At 34.0% G+C, this 15,902-nt stretch overlaps 1 protein-coding gene across 1 annotated transcript in view; it reads left to right on the forward strand.

Annotated features, from left to right (window-relative positions):
- The window catches only part of LOC145259960 (uncharacterized), a 358,155-nt gene that overhangs the window by 268,776 nt on the left and 73,477 nt on the right, over window positions 1-15,902 (forward strand). Inside the window, exons 23-26 of the mRNA XM_080117937.1 lie at window positions 1,040-1,156; window positions 3,834-3,953; window positions 6,909-7,154; window positions 12,688-12,804. Coding sequence (XP_079974063.1) covers window positions 1,040-1,156; window positions 3,834-3,953; window positions 6,909-7,154; window positions 12,688-12,804 — 600 coding nt within the window. The remainder of the gene's footprint in view (window positions 1-1,039; window positions 1,157-3,833; window positions 3,954-6,908; window positions 7,155-12,687; window positions 12,805-15,902) is intronic.

The raw sequence follows: 15,902 nt of genomic DNA on the forward strand, positions 1-15,902 counted from the left end.
AACCACAAACAATAATTTACTCCAGTCTCAATCATGAACGAAGCTTATTTACTAGAATTGCCCACCTGTGAACTCTGGTCTGCTTTTCAGCTGACTATAATATTGTTTTTAATCCAACGTAAATAAGCTTGTGGGAACCTTTCCTAGTCGCGCACAAAAACACGCATTCACATCTCAAGCCATATTTCTTGTCATATGCATACGCGCACACAAATATACGCGCACTTGTACACGCAAGTAGATATATTCACGTTCGCGTACATACACTCACATTCACGTGTATACACACACACGCTAACGTACACACATATACGTACACATACGCGCACATGTACGCACACATGGACAACGTCACTTCCCTTTCAAAGGAAATCCACACATGCACAAAAGACCACCGGAAACAACTATAAAAGCAAAAGCAATAAGCTGCTTCCTCCTTTTCAACTCGCCTTCCGAGCTGAGTGGTCTACGGACCATACGCCCCTTTCGGGGCGCGCGTGCCCACTCACATCACATCCCCTGCTACTATATGTGTAGGGGCAAGAGTTAACTGACAGTACGTACACCTTACACGTTTTCTATCTCCAAATGGGATTGACTTTCTCTCTTTCTCTCTCTACGACAATAGACTTTCCTTCTCACCAGTAAACAGCAAGAGACACACGCCAAACTCAAATGTACCCTTTTCTTTCATGTGTTTCTTCACGAAATAAATTCTAGTTCGTTTAATTCAAGTAAACGCGTTGTCCTTTCCTTCCTCAAAGCAATTCATTTTTCCTATTTTGTACAACTGGGGGATATGTATAATATATCCACCAGTCCACACTACAAGCTCTTGTTTTAACGCCCTCTCGAATAATCTCATTGCTCCAAATTACCACTGATTACTATGCTGTTGTCCCAATAACAACCGTACACCCATTTATCTTTATCCTCATTTGGCTTCTTTATAAGTGGTGACCCATTTGTAACAAAAAAGAAATAAAGATCGAGAATTATCATCGTATAATATTTTTTTCTGTTCGATGTTGCTTTGCAGATAACGAGTTGTGTCAAGAAGCAGAATGTTCCCAGATTTGTGTTGTCGCGAATAAGAAAGCGGTCTGTTACTGCGAGAACGGTTTTGAATTGAGTGAAAACAAGAAACATTGCCGACGTAAGTAATCAACCCCGAGTGTCCGTTTCTACGGTGCTGGAGGTGGACGAGATGTTACTAATTTAATGGGAGAGGGGATGGTAGTAATTTGGTGCTGAGGGTGGACGGCATGATTATTAATTTGGTGATGAAGAGGATGCTCATAAGTTGGTAGTAGATGAGGGAATGGTAGTAATTTGGGGGTGGAGGGGGTGTTAGTAATTTCATAGTGGGTAAGGAATAGTAGTAATTTGGTAGGAGAGAGAGGATGGTATTAATTTTGTAGTGGGTGAAGGGATGGTACTACTTTAGTGGTGTTGGTGGATGGAAAAGCACTAATTTGATAGTGGAAGGGAAAATTGTACTCATTTGGTGGTGGAAGGGTGAACGGGATGGTATTAGTTTGGTGGTGGGGGGGGGACGAGATGGTACTAATTTGATAGTGGCGGAGAGAATAATACTAATTTGGTGGTAGAGGGTGGACAGGGCGATACTAATTTGGTAGTCGAGAAGGAAATGGTACTAATTTGGTGGTGGGGTTGGATGGGATGGTAGTAATTTGGTAGGGGAGAGGATGGTGGTAATTTGATTGAGGGCTGGTCAAGATGGAAACAAATTTGGCCTATAATCAAAATTATATATTCATAAACGCTTCGTCTTTACTTTGAGCAACTCATAAGATGATTTGATTTGGAGAAATAACATACAAGTACAATAGTTCACAATATGTGGTGCGTTTATGGCTTAAAAATGTTGTTTATTAATAAAATAAAATCAAAATTAGCATAAAAATTAACATAAAAATGAAATCAAACCATGGTTGGTGCGCAGTCATAGAAAGTTACATTTTTTGATGCAGTAAACTTCATAAGCATAAAACACTATGAATAAACGTATGTGTCATTGTATGTGCATTACATAATTACCATAATTGAAACATAAAGTAAATAGCATCACTTTCTTTTCTTGAAGTCGTTATTCTCCACCTCCGTTTGTTACGTATGCATGGGGGAGGGAAGGATGATGTCTGCTTATTTGGAGTCAATGTTTATATTTATGGCACATCGATCCTTTTGAAGGGGTTTATAAAATAAAAGCAAAACGTATCTCCTTCACATCTCTTGACCGTGTCGGCTTACCTGAAACAAATGTTCATAACAACGCAAGTCTCATTCTCTGGACAATTGGAACTTTATTTGTTTTACAGTCTTTAACATTGTATTGAGATTCAGACCATATATAATCTTATATATCATACTATATATAATAAGCTTCTCCTTATTTATTTCGAATTCAATAAAGCTTCCCCCAACATTCTATAATTCCTCTTAATCTCTTTCGTCCATAATGAACCTTACGCTAGATGCCACATATCCCCATGCTACCTATCAGCTTCTCTACTCTTCTGATGAGAAGCATTAGGCTTCGAAATGCCCTGCCATAAAGAGTCCCTTATATCCCCCAAATTTTGCCTGTATTCCATTATTAAATAAATTATCAATTCTATATCCACCAATATATAGTTTTGTGTCTTCAGTTCATACTCTTGTTGTCCTACATATATATATACATATACATACATATATATATATATACACACATATATATACATATATATATATATATATATATATATATATATATATAGACTAGCAAAAGTACCCGTCGTTGACTGGGTCCAAAAACAGCCTACAGAAAATGGACTCTGATTTATTAAAGTATGATAGGTTATGAAAAGGAAGGGTTTTAAAGAGATAGCTTCGAATTCGGAGGTATCAAAACCAAAGCAAAATATGATGAAAGTAAAAATAAAATAGATAAACCCCATAATTTATTATACCATACCTGTTCACACTGAAACACTTATCACAATATTCTGTGGATCTATATTAAAAAACCTTGTTAAACTTTGTAACATATTTCCATTCTATGGAGGTCAGGCGCGAACGAACACTCTATAATTTTATTATACCCTATTTCTTCAAACTGAAACATAATTATCAAAGTATACTTACGCAAATAGATATGAAAAGTATTTATTAAACTTTGTGACATATTTCCATTCTATGGAGGCCAGGCGTGAATGCAGACTCCACAATTTTATTATACCATCCCTATTTAAGTTAAAACATATTTATCAAAGTATTCTTATGTATATCTATATCATAAACACTTGTAAACGTTTTTTTTTTAATTTTTAAATTTTTTATTTCCATACTTTGTTGACTAGGCGCGAACGCAGACCCCACAATTTTAATGAACCACGGTTCTGCAGGATCAAACATACCCATTCCTGTGTCTCGATACATCGTTATACTATATACTATCGTTATATGTAATCAGTTTTTTTTAAAAATAGTCAACCATATAGGAGCCTATTCGCTTTAAATTATAAAGATATTTATATATATATATATATATATATATATATATATATATATATATATATATATAATCATGGAAATAATATCCTAATCTGATGGAAAATGAATAATGAAAAAACAAATGCACGAATTTAATGAGTTACAAAACGCTGTAAATAAGTGCATGTTTTATGTATGTAACGATGCATAAAATCAATGAGTTACAAAAGGCTATGAACAAATGTATATTTTATGCATATAAATTAACACACCATAATTGAAGTAAAAACTAAATATATTGCAGTACATTTTTTTCTTTTCTTCTTGAAATGCAGGTGTGGACCCTTGCTTAAAATCGCCATGCGAGCATACATGCACAAACACCACCCAGGGCAGTTTCCGGTGTAACTGTGAAATCGGTTACAAACTTGAATCGAATGGTTTCGCGTGTTCCAGTAAGTATTTCATTTTGTGCGGCGCGTTGCATGGTTTTGGTCTTCCCTTTGATTCCAGTTTCGTGGAATGTTTTTGTTAGTATTTTAGCTGTTTTCATGGTTACCGTCCGCTTTGTAGCCTCAGTCTTCTCTCTGGGGAGACCTGTTGTGACTCAGACTCCAGGGAACACCATAAGTTATTACCAGCGAGCGTTCGCTGATGGTCGCCTGTGTGAGAACCCCTAGTGAGTACTACTACAACTACTACTATTATTAATAATAATAATAATAATAAGAAGAAGAAGAAGAAGAAGAAGAAGAAGAAGAAGAAGAAGAAGAACCTACTACTAATGGAGATATTTTATCTGTGTCTGAAGCCGAACTATACTATTACTTCTATTAATGTATTATCTTTCAATGCTCAATTTATGGGGAGTAGTGTGTAGCACCTTTATTGAGATTGTCGGACTGACTTCCTCATCTTGGTTGTTATAGTCACAACGTTTCGACCGTTTTGCCTTCTGGCCTTCATCAGGTGTTTTATATCAAACTGGGGAACCGTTTGTTAGAAGTCTCAAACCCAACCGGGTTCAGAGTACCGTGTTCAGTACTCCAGGTACAGGGGTACCGTGTTCAGACTCCAGCTAGGCTGTAGGACAGTTGCTGATTCTCTGTTTTGAATGTTACTTTTCACTGCCTTCGTTCAGGATTGAACCCAGCACCTTTGGGTAACAATCTTAATAAATGAAAACACCTCATCTCAAAAATACAGACAATTACTAGTGTAGCACCTGTTCTATTGTATTATTCTTTCAAACATTATCTACTCTTTTGGCGTAAGTGAGGTATTGTAGTCTATGTTTTTTTGTCATTATATTATCCTCTCGGACATTACCTTCTTTTTTGTGGAAAGGAGGTAGTGTGGTATCTGTTCTGTCATGATATCATTCTCCCATGCATTACAGAGTGGAACGATACATTTGTCACCTTAAAGAAAACAACACTACAGCTTTATTTTAAAAGTTTTATTAAAACAAATCAATGCAGGTAACTTGATTATGTAGTAGAGCTGACATCTCTTCAATGTAGCCAACTTCAGCCTCAATCACCGCTTTGATATGGGTCCGGAACTGGGAGCACAAGTGCTGGTGAGAGCTCGGCAAATACTTGGTTGATGGCAGCGATCAGGCTGGCTTTGGTGTTATGGGAGGTCATGTTGGTGATGTTCTCGACGTATGACCAAACGAAGAGGTTCAGCGGGTTCAGAGAAGGAGTGGGAGCTAGTGAGAGAAGGATACAAAGTCATAGCACTCCTTCTGAAGACAAGTCTGGGTCTCTTTGGTGCTGAATGTTGCTGTCATACCCAGGATCTGCAAGTGGCCACCTGTCTGCACCAGGAGGTCACCACAATCTTCATCACATCCAGGTACACTTTGGTGTTGACTTTCAAGTCGACTTCGAAGATGTGAGGTGGCATGATGTGAACCTCACTTAAAACCACACCAAAGACCATAACCGTGGCTGGAAACTTTGTTTTCGTCACCCTGGGCACGACCGTGTTATTCCTGGCAATCCATCAATGCATTTTAAAGGTATTAGGAATGGCCCTGTTGTCATAACTTGGATTGGTAGAGAGCATGAGTTGTACAGCGGCACATCTCCAATCTCATTAGTCAAACATTGTGTCACTTTCAGACATAACAGAAGTCTCCAATCACTCTTAGGATTTGTACACAACTGACCATCTAGTGCATGGTGTCCAACAAAAATAGAAAACCGGTCTTTATCAAATGGAAATGGAGTGATGTCATCTTTTCTAGGGCGACAATTTCATCATTACACCCTGTATCTCTTTTTATGGAAAGGGATTATCTCCTATGCTAATTAAACTAGATTAGAATGATAGGCACAAGAAATAATGTTAATCTTATACCTATAAATTAATGTGTATCTAACATGAAGAATCTTCAGGCAGTTGTTGACAATTTTCCAAAACACAGGGATCACGTTGTATGCAAGAGTGACAATGTACAACGCAAATATTTGACCTGTATACTTGTTTGACTGTGATATGTGGTCGACGATGAAACTTCAAAATGACACTCATTCAGTAATTCGTTTGATTGGCAAAGAATAAACGCACAAGCGATTGCCATTTACAAAGGGAAAAAGTCAGTGAGAATTTAGGGAGCTAATTATAAAGAGAAACTATACAGGGGAATAACCGTGGAGGTCCGACCAGCGTCTGCCCAAGGCCACTTTGAAGTCCTTTAGTATGGGCTGGTTTATGACCTTATCGGGTAGCTGGTTCCCCAAAGACGCCATTTGAACCGAGAACTGGCGTCGAAGCCTCCAGAACCGTCAAAGGTAGATTTTTTCACATGCACAAAGAACCCACAATCTGGGGCAGGTATGAAGAACAGGTCCTGGTCCAGGCTGCACCATCCATGAAAAATGGGAAAATGGTGGGATCCTTCTACCGCTCCAGAAGATATCTCACTCTTGATGCAATTCTCTATCTATATAAAAGCCAAGTACATCCAAGGATGGAGTACTGCTGGCACATCTGTCAAGGAGCTGCTAAAATCAACCTATCCTGCCTTGACAGAGTACAAAATAAATTTCGTGACTTAGTGGGGGATGCTCTTTTCTCTTCCCTGCAACCTCTCTCCCACAGAAGATACGTTGCAAGCCGGTCTTTGTTTTATCGTTTTATCAAGTTATTATTTACGCAAAAAAAAAAAGACATTCTTAACATAGGGAGGAGAAACAATAATCGTAAAGATAACCGAGCTTTCTTTTAGGCGTGTGTGTACGCTGTTGTGTAATAGATAAAGTATAGATGTGTTTGTTTGTTTGTTTGCTTGCTTGTTTGTTTGTTTGTTTTTTTTTGGGGGGGGGTTCATCTGATTCTTTTTTAATGATTGAGTTTTTATTAATTTTTTTTTAATGGTTTCGTTATTTTCTTTTCTTCAGAATGCGACAGTTACCATTTCGGAGAGAACTGCAAGCATCCCTGCAACTGCCGTTCCGGTATCTGCGACAACAAACAGGGTTGCATATGCAATGAAGGTTGGGAAGGTCCACAATGTGACATCGACTTTGACGAATGCAAAGCAAACCCTAACGTCTGTGGCAAGGAGAAAAAATGCAAGAATACAATGGGGAGCTACACATGCCTCTGTCCAGAAGGGTACGAAGACAAAGAGGGCAGATGCAAAAGTACGATGTTTAACTTTTTTTTTTATTTATGACCCCCCCCCAAAAAAAAAAAAGTATGAAATAAATGCCACCCATCGAATCGTTAATAAGATTCTTAATCCTTTCTATAAAACATATCAGTATTTTGGTTGGCATCACCCTTACTTTTTTTTTTTTTACTGAACTCTATACTTTCTTCACATACGTGTTTTTTGTTAGTCTCAGTCTTTTCTATAAATACTATTGAAGTGAAAGAATTGGTTCCACACAATGTTACAAATTGATTATTATTATTATGCCAATGTTACGAGGTGCCTTCAATAAGTTTCCAGATTTTTTTGTGCAGGCATTTAAAATTATTTATGCAATAAAATTCTGTTTTAAACTTAGAAAAAAAATGCCACAGAAACGTGTTGAATGCTTTAGACTGATTTTTTAACCATCTTGTAGGAATCAAACATTATTTTTGAGTGGCGTAAGAGATTCAATGAACGCAGGGAATCTGTGAGAGATGATGAGAGGTGTGGGAGAACTAAGCAAGTCAAGTCTTCAGAGTTGATTGGCCAAATAAAGAATTTCATGGATAAGGACCGTCGTGTGTCTATAGAGACAATAAGTGCACAGTTTGATGCCAGTGTGGGAACTGTACATACATTATTCGTATAATGTCATCAATTTGTCTGCCATTAATTGGTAATCTGTCGAGAAGAAGAATCAGAACCTTTCATTTTCATCATTTAGGCTGCTACATCACCACTACACCTACCTTCACTACAAGACTTCACTATCTGATGAGCCAACTACGTAGGTGTTAAAGAGGCAAGAAACTAAAAACAACTTATACAAAGGTAGAGTCCATAATAAAAATTGGAAAAATTTTGCAACAGATCTTGATCAAGATTTGGAGTCCCATGATATTTAAAAAATGAAATAAATTAACAGCATTTAAATAATTGAAAAAAGGAAAAGGAAAAGATAAAAAAAATAAAGAAAAGTGTATTATTATTATTATTATTATTATTATTATTATTATGATGATGTCTTTGAACACTCCAGACCTGATATAATTTACTAAATAAAAACAAGAGAACTTGCTTAATTATTGACGTAGCCTGCCCTTTCGATACCAGAGTGCGAGAGAAAGAACAAAAAAAAAGATCTAAAATGGGAATTAGACTCTAGAAATGTAAAGAAGTTACGGTGATTCCCATTGTAATTGGAACGCTTCAGACCATAACAAAAAGCCACCACAAATGGTTTAATCAGATTGACAAGACATTTCTTTTACAATCTTACAAAAGGCTTGCCTGTTGGGAACAGCGAAAGTGTTAAGGTATAGCTTGAATTAAAAAAAATAAATAAATAAATAAATGAATAAAAAATTTTAAAAAATAAATAAAAAATAAAAAATCATAAATTCAAGAATGTAATAAAACAATAATAATATATCAACACCTCGGACTGTATGACAGTCAAGGTGATACCAATTATAATTGAAAAGCTTGGGAATATGACAAAAAAGCCACCATAAATGGCTTAATCAGATATACAAGACAATTTCTTTTACAATTTTGCAAAAGGCTTGCCTGTTGGGACGGCGATGGTGCTAATACAGCTTGAATTCTAAAGTCAAAGAAATTGAAAAATCTAACTAAAAACATCCAAAGTTTGAGTCAAAGAAATTGATCTGATGTTGAAGAAAGAAAAATCTAACTAAAAACATCCAAAGTTTGAGATTACTACTACTATAATAATAATAATAATAATAATAATAATAATAATAATAATAATAATAATAATAATGATAATAATAATGATACTAATGATAATAATAATGATGATAATAATAATAATAATAATGATGATAATAATAATAATGATACTACTACTACTACTAATAATAATAATAATAATGATACTAATGATAATAATAATGATGATAATAATAATAATAATGATAATAATAATAATAATGATAATAATAATAATAATAATAATTATAATAATAATGATACTAATAATAATAATAATAATGATAATAATAATAATAATAATAATAATAATAATAATAATGATACTAATGATAATAATAAAAATAATAATGATAATAATAATAATAATAATAATAATAATAATAATAATAATAATAATAATAATGATAATAATAAGGATGATAATATTAATAATAATAATGATGAAAATAATGATAATAATAATGATAGTGATAATAATGATAATGATAATAATAATAATAATAATTCTGATTTCGTTTATCAACGTCTCCCTGGAAAGGGATGAAATTCATTTCCAGAGGATTTCCCTCAATCCCGGCTCCAAACCAGGAACTTTAAAGATCAAAGGTTTTCCTAAGGATGTTGGTGGTACCTACAATAGCAGAAATCTGAAGGCTGCCTAAAACATTGGGGATTCATAGTTTTTTCAATTGTCCTTCCAGACGACTTGATACTACTCCTAGCGTACCTACTACGATCAGGATTATTTGTGTTTTAACCCAGTGTATATGCCTTACCGCCAAGGCCAATGGAGCATAATTGCTCCACTTCTCCTTCTCTCTCACATTCCTGTCCCAGGGTACTGAGAAGTCTACAATCTGCCAGTTTTTTGTCAATGACAACCAAATCCGGACGATTATGTTCCAATTACTTGGTCTTTATGACACTTTTGTCCCACCATACCTCTACCTTGCCATCCTCACTTGTTCTCACTTTATCAGGTACCTCCTCAAACCACTTTCCAGCATACTTCACCCCAACCTTCTTACAAACTTCCCAATATATCCTGAGTCCCATGCGACCATGTCTTCTGCGATACTCTCTCTGGGCTAATCCACTACACCCTGCTGCAAGGTGTGCAATTGACTCTGAGGTCTTACCACAAATCCGGCATTCTGCAGCAACTTCCTCTCCTAGAACCACTTTTTTGAACAATCGTGTTCCTAATGCCTGCTCTTGTGCTGCACAAACAAAAGCTTCAGTACTCTTAGCCAGATATTCAGCTCTAAGCCATTGCCATGATCTTTCATCAGCCACTTCTGCTATATATTCCGTGTATTTTCTTCCTAGCCAGTTTCTCTGCCCTTTCTCTATCCATATGTTTCACATAATCAGCCTTGATCTCAAATACCTCCACTTCATTAGCCACAACCTTAAGCATCCACTCTTCACTTCTAACCACATGCTCCTTCAACGACATCTCAGTTCTATCACAATCTTTTACACTTTTCAATCCTCTCCCACCATCTTTCCTCTTTTGATACAACCTTGCTACGCTACTTCGAATGTGGAATATACCAAACATTGCTAAAACTTTTCTTGTTTTGATATCTATGGCATGCAGCTCCTTGTTAGGCCATTCTAAAATTCCCGCACTGTATCTCAAAATACTGACTGCCCATGCATTCACCGCTTTCATTAGGTTTCCTCCATACAATTTCGACTTTGCAATTAGTTACACTCTTCTAAAATACTCCTTCTTGACTTTCTCCTTCATTTCTCTTTTCATGATGCCTACACCCTCCAACACTCCCAAATACTTATACCCTGTATATACTTATATACAATAATAATAATAATAATAATAATAATAATAATAATAATAATAATAATGATCTATATATTGATTTACTTGTCCGACGTCCAACGTCACAAAAAATCATCATCATCGCAAATTTTAATTAATGAGAAACAAATACTTCCAGCACTAACATAGTTTGGCGATTATTTTACAAAGAATATCATCCCATGCTTTATACGTTCTTTTTTATCAAAGTGGATAAGGGATGGGCGAGTACAGGGGGGGTTAACTTCCGGTGATGACGTCATTACTCCCTCAAATTATGGTTGTAAGTGTTAGATTATCCTCACATGGATTAACGATTGTTTTAATAGGATTATCCTCCCAGGCTTTATGTCTTCCTTTTTATTAGAGTGGGTGGGGAATACGCAATAGAGGGGTGGGTTAACTTCCGGTGATGACGTCATTACGCCCTCAAATTATGGTTGTAGGTGTGTTAGTACTTTAGATTATCCTCACATGAATTGACAATTGTTTTAATGAGATTATCCTCCCAGGCTTTATACCTTCCTTTTTATTTGACTGGATGAGGGTAATTGAGTTGAGCGGGCCAGTTAACTTCTGGTGATGACGTCAAGTGTGTTACGACTGAGATTAATATAACAATTAGGAATTTTTTACTGATGTGTTTTTAAAGCTTTTAACTACCGTGGAATTCCCACGGGTCCTACTAGTAATAGTAATAATAAAATTATACACTAATTACAATAAGTGACATATAAATGCTTATTTAAGACAAATAAAATTAATGGCATTGTTTCTGTTCGTGTATGAGGAATGGTCTCTACCAAATTACACTGTCAATTTTTGGTCTACAAACTTGAAAGATTGGAACGAATTCAATTTTGTTTTTAGCCGGAAAAAATAAAAAAACTGTCAAGGAGTCAAAATTGAAAAATTGGAACTTTGCAGGTGTAAATCGACTTAAAGTTCTCGTCTACACGTGTGCAAATACACATTTATATGTTAAATTGTGTTTATGTTTAAAGTTTTGAAATCCATCTGTCCTTAGGTCATTTGGCAGCAAATACTTATTTTCTTTTTTTTCACATAAGCATCACCATTTAATAAGGGCAAGAGGCCACTTGAGGATAAGGGTTAAAGAGTGTACAGTAGAAAATTGGACAATATAGTAATTGTTAGTAATGGAAATTCGGTAAATTTGTTAACTTATATGGCACGGCTCATTAAAAAAACTTGTTTACGTTAGACTTGAAGACAACCATATTGTAGTCAGCTGGAAAGCAGGAAAACGGAAGACAATTCCATAGGCGTGCAGTTCTAAGAAAGAAGCTTTCCTCATGGAATCTACGGTTAGGTTTAGACACAGATAAAGAGTGGGGGAAATTATTAATAGTGTTTTCTGCTAGACGGGTTTTTCTTGTGAAACTTTGGCGAGGGGGGACCATAGATTGGAGCTCAGTCGAACACTTTCCATGAAAATAACGATAAAGCAGAGACAGACTCGCAACATCTCTTCTGTGAGAAAAAGGCTGCAGGGAAGAGAAAAGGACATCCCCTATGAGGCTAAGAAGTCTATTTTGAACTCTATCAAGGCAGGATAAGTTCTTTCTAGCAGCTCCTACCCAGATGTGGCAACAGTACTCCATCCTTGGACGTACCTGGCTCTTATATAGATAGAGAATTGCATCAGCAGTGAGATATCTACTGAATCGATAGAAGGATCCCACCAAATACTGCTGAGGAAATATATTTTTGGTTTTGATTCTAGCTGATGGCACCCGAGTCATTTTTTTTTAACTTTTGAAATCACTACTATATGTTGGGTACAATATAATAATCAATGGAGAATTGTCGCTATCATAATAAATACGAAATCTGCATGAATTAAAATATTATATTCGAGCGTATTTATGACTGGGCAACACCTGGCAGCATGCCAATATTATGTATTATATAGTACTATTTATGTTCTTTTCTTTGTTTGTCTATTCTGCAGATATCAACGAATGCGCCACCGGGCAACATAACTGTTCACAATTGTGCAATGATACAGACGGCGGATATCAATGCTATTGTCGGCCTAGATTTCGTCAAGAAGGAAACAAATGCCTCGGTAACTATGATTGTATATTAAATGACTTTATCATTGCATTATATGTTATATATATATATATATATATATATATATATATATATATATATATATATATATATATATATATATATATAAAGCTGAATGTCTGCGTTGTGTGTGTCTGGTTACGAATAGGCTCCTATATGGTTGACTATTTTAAAAAAACTGATTACATATAGTGATAGAAGATGTATCGAGACACAGGAATGGGTATGTTTCATCTGGCAGAACGGTGGTTCATTAAAATTGTGGGGTCTGCATTCGCCCCTTGTCCACAAAGTATGGAAATAAAAAATTTAAAAATTTAAAAAAAAAAAAACGTTTACAAGTGTTTTTGATATAGATATCCATAAGAATACTTTGATAAGCATGTTTTAACTTAAATAGGGATGGTATAATAAAATTGTGGGGTCTGCGTTCGTGGCTGGCCTCCATAGAATGGAAATAGGCACAAACTTTAATAAATACTTTTCATATCTATCTGGGTAAGTATACTTTGATAATTATGTTTCAGTTTGAAGAAATATGTTATAATAAAATTATGTCTCGATACATCTTCAATCATTATATGCAAGCAGTTTTTTTAAAATAATCACCCATATAGGAGCCTATTCATGACCAGACACACACACACGCGCACACACATATACACACACAGACATTCAGCTTTATATTATAGATATTTCTATATATATATAGATATATATATAGATATATATATATAGATCTATATATATATAGATAGATAGATATATATAGATCTATATATATATATAGAGATCTATATACATACATATATATATATAGATATATAGATATATATATATATATATATATATAGATATATATATATATATATATATATATATATATATATATATATATATATATATATATATATATATATACTAGCAGTATTACCCGACCTTGGTCGGGGGTTGATTTAATGCCGTTTTTATGCTTATGAAGTGTAAGATAAAATAAATATGTAAAAATATAAATTTTCGAAAAAAAAAATATCATTTGAAATTTATGAGAAGATAAAATGAGAAAAGAGAGAAATTTAATAAATGCATAAGTAATGTGGTGTTATTGTTGCTAGGAGGAGTGCTTTGTTTTGATTAGTTAGTCAAAGAAAAAATCATTTTTTGTTAAGTTAATGAATTTGTATTTGTATAAATGTTATTAAAAGTGTTAACTAAAGTCAAGTTAATGAATAAAATGGAAGAACTATTTTCCAATTAACAGAACAACAATAAGGAGTTACGTCGTCAAAAAAAAAAGAAAGAGAAAACATAATGATCGTGTGTGCATGTGTGCGTATGTGTGTGAGCTGTGAAGTGTGTCATAGTAGTAGTATGAACAATTCCATAACATAAATAACGGTGTCAGCATCAATCTGGCTCATCGCTAAGCAACAACCTGGAAAAATAGCCGGTCATTTTCATTTGCATACGTACAATAGATAGCGAATATTTGTTGCCGATACTTGTTTGAAACATTTCGATGCCAAAACCTAGCTTAAAACACTGCCAAGCACACTAAGTATCTTTGTGTGAAATTTCATAAAAATCAGTCCAGCCGTTTTTGAGTCTATAACGAATGAAACACAGACAAAGTTGCATTCATATAATTGTATGTATATATATATATATATATATATATATATATATATATATATATATATATATATTACTAATTATTTTTTATCCAAAGGTTTTATATATTAAAATATATTAACCAATGACAATGTACATATACCAATAAAAAGTAAACCAAGTAAACCCAAACAAAAATAAGTAAAATTAATATTAAGCTTTATTTCTGTAATCATATAAATTTCAAAACTAACATAAGGGAAAATGTTTGCTTCATGTTGTGTATCTTGCTATGATGTGCGGACCGTTTCAATCATTATTAATATCATCAGGTAAGAAAAAATTTTAAAATTTTAAAAATTAAAGAACTTTTATATATATATATATATATATATATATTTATATATATATACGTATATGTTTATGTATGTACATACATATGAAACAAAAATATATGTTACATGATAAGGGCTGTCCCCTTTTCATGTAAGTATAAAAATAGAAAGATTTAGTTAAAATGAAAATGAAATAGAATAGACGAAATTCGAACCTCGTAAATTAGTTTTAGAAATAGATTACGAGAGAAAATTAGAAAATGGAATGTAAAACAAACCATTGTTTAGCTTAGAGATAAAATAGTTTAAAGAAAAGAATGTGCGTTGTCAATTCTGTTATGAAAATTCAATTGAAAGAATGCAACTACAAGATAATATAATAAACATGTTTTTAACATATTGGAAAAATAGGTTACTGGGAATATAGGTTAAAATTCCTTTTGTAAACAAAGGAAAAAGTTTTGGACACGCATTTCCAGAACACGTGAAAGAAGACACATGTTTTAACATGTGTATGGCGTCATGGAAAATGGGAAGTTCTCGATATAATTAGAAAACTTTAGAGTTAAGGAAGAGAAACTGGGGGAGATTCAGAGGGAGTTTGAGGACGACAGACGATAGTCTGCAGTTGGGATTCAAACGTCTAGAAGCGAGACGGCCTTTTGAAATTTAGAATGTGAAGCTTTGGATTCTTGACTCAGAAAACCACGGTCGGTCGGGATAAGAAATAAACCCATCATGTGTTTTTATAAACGTCGTCTTTGTGTTGTAATTCTATTAAAAGGTAAAGTGAAAATTGTTATTATATGTCTTACATATCTGTGTTATAAAATGTCTCTTACAACAACATCCCTCTTACAACAACATCTCTCCCTAAGACTCAACAACATCACCTATAATAAGACTCTCCTAATAACAAACAACAAGAATAACAAAAACAATAATAATAAATATACAACATATATACATGTATGTTTATGTATATATATATATATAAAATATATATACATCATTAACATTATATATATATACATTACAAACATAATATATATATATATATATATATATATATACATTACAAACATTATATATATGTACATCACAAACATTATATATATGCTTTACAAACATTATATATATACTA

The sequence above is a fragment of the Euprymna scolopes genome, chromosome 35 (assembly GCF_053919585.1).
Source record: "Euprymna scolopes isolate OS-2025 chromosome 35, ASM5391958v1, whole genome shotgun sequence".
Taxonomy (NCBI): domain Eukaryota; kingdom Metazoa; phylum Mollusca; class Cephalopoda; order Sepiida; family Sepiolidae; genus Euprymna; species Euprymna scolopes.